General features: G+C 48.1%; 1 protein-coding gene across 1 annotated transcript; it reads right to left on the reverse strand.

The window, feature by feature from the left end:
- Positions 1 to 2434: 2434 nt before the first annotated feature.
- Ccer1 (coiled-coil glutamate-rich protein 1) lies at positions 2435 to 3730 on the reverse strand. The gene is made up of 2 exons (XM_013018884.1): positions 2808 to 3730; positions 2435 to 2762 (listed from the first exon to the last, which is right to left on the reverse strand). The coding sequence occupies exons 1-2, from the start codon at positions 3728 to 3730 to the stop codon at positions 2435 to 2437; spliced, it is 1251 nt and encodes a 416-aa protein (XP_012874338.1).
- Between the last annotated feature and the right edge of the window lie 345 nt (positions 3731 to 4075).

The raw sequence follows: 4075 nt of genomic DNA on the forward strand, positions 1-4075 counted from the left end.
TTATCAGATAATATGGCTTCTGCCTATCTCAGTTTTAATTGTCCCTTCCAGCACGAATCCTCCCTCAGTCCCTAAATTCACCCTGCTCCTCTTAGCTCCTCTACACTGAGTCCTTCTTCTCATACAGTAGACAACAAGGATGATACTCTTTATCTTCTCATAGTGTTTCTTCAGAACTGCAGTGACCAACTTGTCTAATTATTATGGGTTTCCTACTTAAACATGAGCAACATGAATGGGAATTCTGCTGATTCACCATTATTATTCACTATTCAGTGTTTGCTTCCTTGCAATACAGTAACTGTTGAATGATGTCTCATGGATTAGAACAGAAGCTTCTGAAGCATTGTTCGTATCCTTTTGTGACCATTGAATGTTCTGTACAGAAAGAGGCAATTGACATGCATTGTTTTTAAGCATTGTTTTTAAATTTGCAATTTGACTTGAGGAAATGCAAATCTTAGATGGACTTAAGATTACACTCAAATTTGACCTATTTCAAGCATCATGAGGATAGTGATTGTGTGGATTTTGACTTAGGAGGATTGGTCTGCATGGGGGAGAATATTGATTTTTCTCTATGAATACACTTGAACAATAATAGGCATATGGTGACAAATTTGAACCATTTAAACAGGCTAGATTTACATAGAGCTTTCTTAGTGTGCAACTGGTTATTCGTTGCTGGAACTTGTAATAAGTGATGTAATTTTTCCACAATATTTGAGCTTTCTTCTTTTGTGTATTTTGTTGGACATTAGAGTGCTGCTGCACAGATTTATTTCAGTTTATTACACTGGTGGCTCACGCCTGTAATCCTAGCTACTCAGGAAGCTGAGATCTGAGGATCACGGTTCAAAGCCAGCCCAGCCAGAAAAGTCCCTGAGATTCTTATCTCCAATAAACCACTAGAAAACGGGAAGTGGCACTGTGGCTCAAGGGGTACAGTGCTCACCTTGAGCTGAAGAGCACAGGGACAGCCCCCAGAGTTGGAGCCCATGACTGACAAAAAACCAAAAAAAAAACAAAAAACTTCAATGCACTGTGGCATATGAGTGAAATCAATACCCAGGTAAGATATTGCCATTGGTCTTCTCTTTAAATTGGTCTTCTCTTTAGTCTTCTCTTTAAGTGGTGGTTCAAACTAAGAAGTATGATCTGTTATAAGGTGTAATTCATGTGAGAGTATTCTGGAAATGTGCTACAATTAGAATGTTTCATTCAATGCTCAGGAAGAAAGGACTTACCATAGGTAATAGTTTAGATAGTATCAAAAAATAGCTCACACAGGCTCACATGCACAATCTTTGTTTTAATCTCCTTTATAAGAAAATAAATTAGGAAGCATAATGTTATTCAACCCCCAAAAGGCAAATACTCATTGATTTAAAAAAAATCCATTCTGCAAAAACTATACAGTTCCTCTGAACTTGTGAGGACTATATCCAAGAACAAGGCTTCAAAACCTAAGCCATGTTCTGTGGTATCTGTGGTATGCAGTTACCTTGGAGCTGACTTCTGACCATGGGGAATCCTCTCCATGATGGATTATGGATTGTTGAGGCCATGGCAGAGAACCAGTTCCACAGAAGCAACTTCATGTTCTTCTGAGATCCATAGCACTGTGGAACAAGGAATATAGATGAGCATTGCCAGAAGACACTGCAGACAGGGTAACCAAATACAACCCTCAAAAGTGAACACTGTGCCAGGTGCCAAAGGCTCACACGTGTAATCCTAGCTACTCAGGAGGCTGAAGTCTGAGCATTTCACTTCAGAGCCAGCCTGGGCAGCAAAGTCTGCGAGACTTATCTATTTACTACCAAAAATCCCCCCAAAAAACATAAAAAAGAAAAAACTAGAAATGGAGTGGTGGCTCAAGTGATAGAAAGCTAAGCCTTATCAAGTGATAGCTAGTCTTAAGCATAAAAGTTTAGTGCCCTGAGTTCAAGCACCTAAAGATCAGCACCTAAAACCACCACCACCAACAACAACAAAAATACCTCTTGATTACAAAATATAAAATGTAGAAAAATTGTTTTAAAATGACATTAGAAGAGCAGTTGGGAGGCATTCAGTTACCACTGCTTGTGCTTAAGAATGTTTGATTTGCAGCTCAATAGATAAGCCAATTTGTATTTTCACCATGGTCTAGAAAGAATAACGAAAACATTCAAACTGCAGTAATAAAATAGTTGGCCTTTAATTATTTCCAGTAAAGTTGTATCTGAAGGCTTCCCCACCCCCACCCCCAGTCATACACATCCACACCAACTTTTAAATACTTTATAATGGCCAAAGAAGAGTTTACATAGATATGTTTTATTAGTGGGACTCACTTCTGAATTCGTGTGTGTTTTTTTTTTAAATAAGTTGCCAATCCATTTTAGCCTCAAATCAGTTCCATCCCATTCTTCAATTCCCATCCAGATGTTTAATCGTTAATGTCCTGTAGCATAAATAGCGCGTCCTGTGGCACTTTGGGAATGATCTGCTCTGAGTTTAAATAAGAAAAGTTTATAAAGTCATCTCGCTCTTCTTCCGCCCCGACGAGGATTGACAAAGGCATTTCCAGAGACAAGTGATTTTCTTCCTCTCTCGGCTCTTCCTCCTCCAGCCCCTCCTCTTCCAACCCTTCCTCTTCCACTTCCTCTTCCTCTTCTCCCTCTTCGCCTTGCTCAGTCTCTTGGACCTCTTCTTCCTCCATCTCTTCGTCCTCGGTCTCGGACTCCGACTCTCCACTTCCTTCCTCCTCCTCTTCCTCCTCCTCCCCTTCCTCCTCGCTCTCCTCCTCCTTTCCATCACACTCTGCCGGCTCACACTCATCATTTTTCTCTTCTTTCTCCTCCTCCTCCTCCATCAGTGGCAGGAAGGGTGACTCGTCCTCCACCGGGACAGGACTCAAGGCTAGAGAAGGATCCTGCAGTAAGCTATAGAGACTTTCTTCCTCTCTGCCGGTAAGGGGCTCATAGTGACCCAGGGGCGAGCCTGGCAGGGAAGGCAGCTCCCCAGCCTGGGCCTGCGGTGCCCCACGCAGCACCTCCTGCTGGTGCCCCAGCTTCTCCTGCTCGCGCATGTCTCGGTAGACCTGGTTCATGATGAACTGGGTGGTGTTCCTGGGCGCTCTCATGCCCGGCGCCCGCCACCCGTACAGGTTGACGGGCCGCAGCAGCTTGCTCAGGTCTACCTGCTGGCTCCTGGGGAAGGAACGGCCCCCTGCATGTCGACGTAGGCCGCGTCCCCGGTGGTGGTGGTGGTGGTGGTGATGGTGGTGGTGGTGGTGACCCCAGCGCTTCTTCCGGCCGGGGGGTCTCATCCAGCCGGGGTTCCAGGGCTCGCGCCAGCAGGAGCAACAGCACAGGCAGAAAGGGTGCAGACCGTACACGCGGATCATTTGCAGCACCGGGCAGAGGGGGTTCCGGAATCCCGCCAGCGGAGGGTGCCAGGGGCCGCCGCCTCCACAGCGCTCCCAGTCGGAGCACACGGCGGCCCAGTAGGGCTGCCGCCGGCGGGGCTGGAACCACGGATCGGAGGAGCCGTGCGGCCCTGGCTTGGGCTGCTTCCTGGGTGGCTCAAACTCAGGCTTGGGGCCGTAGTTGTAGCGCCGCTTGTAAATGGGAGCGCCCCTGCGTCTTCGATGGTAGGAGGACCAGGTGCGCAGGGGGACGGAGGAGGACCAGCCACCGCCCAGATTGAGAGGGTCCTCCTTCTTGTTGAGGGTCTGGGTCATGGTTCCGGGGAGCCCGCAGAGGCCTCAGTGGGTAGCGTCCTAGAAGCTGTCCTCAAGTCCGACCAGATCCGAGAGTCCGCCTGGGCGGGGTGGGGGGGTCTGGGGGTGCGCCCAGCGCAGGCCCCCCCCCTCGCCACGTGCCTGTGGCTGGGATCACGCCTTTCCTTCCACGAGGACCCCCTCTCCTCCTCTTCTCCACTCCACTCGCTCCTCCCTCGTAATCGCCTTCTCCTTCGCACCCGGGTGGTCTTGCCCCAGGGGTGGGTTGGGTTGGGACTAGGGCTGGGTAAGGATGGTGGAGGTGGGAGGAAGGTGTTTGGTGGGCGACACGCAGTGAGGGCCTCT

Source organism: Dipodomys ordii, unplaced genomic scaffold (genome assembly GCF_000151885.1).
Source record: "Dipodomys ordii isolate 6190 unplaced genomic scaffold, Dord_2.0 Scaffold3, whole genome shotgun sequence".
NCBI lineage: Eukaryota > Metazoa > Chordata > Mammalia > Rodentia > Heteromyidae > Dipodomys > Dipodomys ordii.

What these genes read in the sequence shown, in the direction of transcription:
- Ccer1 (XM_013018884.1), bottom strand. Translation starts at nt 3,730, where the DNA reads ATGACCCAGACCCTCAACAAGAAGGAGGACCCTCTCAATCTGGGCGGT. An exon ending in GATGAGTGTGAGCCGGCAGA is followed by an intron (nt 2,763 to 2,807) that starts GTGTGATGGAAA and finishes AGGGGAGGAGGA; the next exon opens with GGAAGAGGAGGAGGAAGGAA.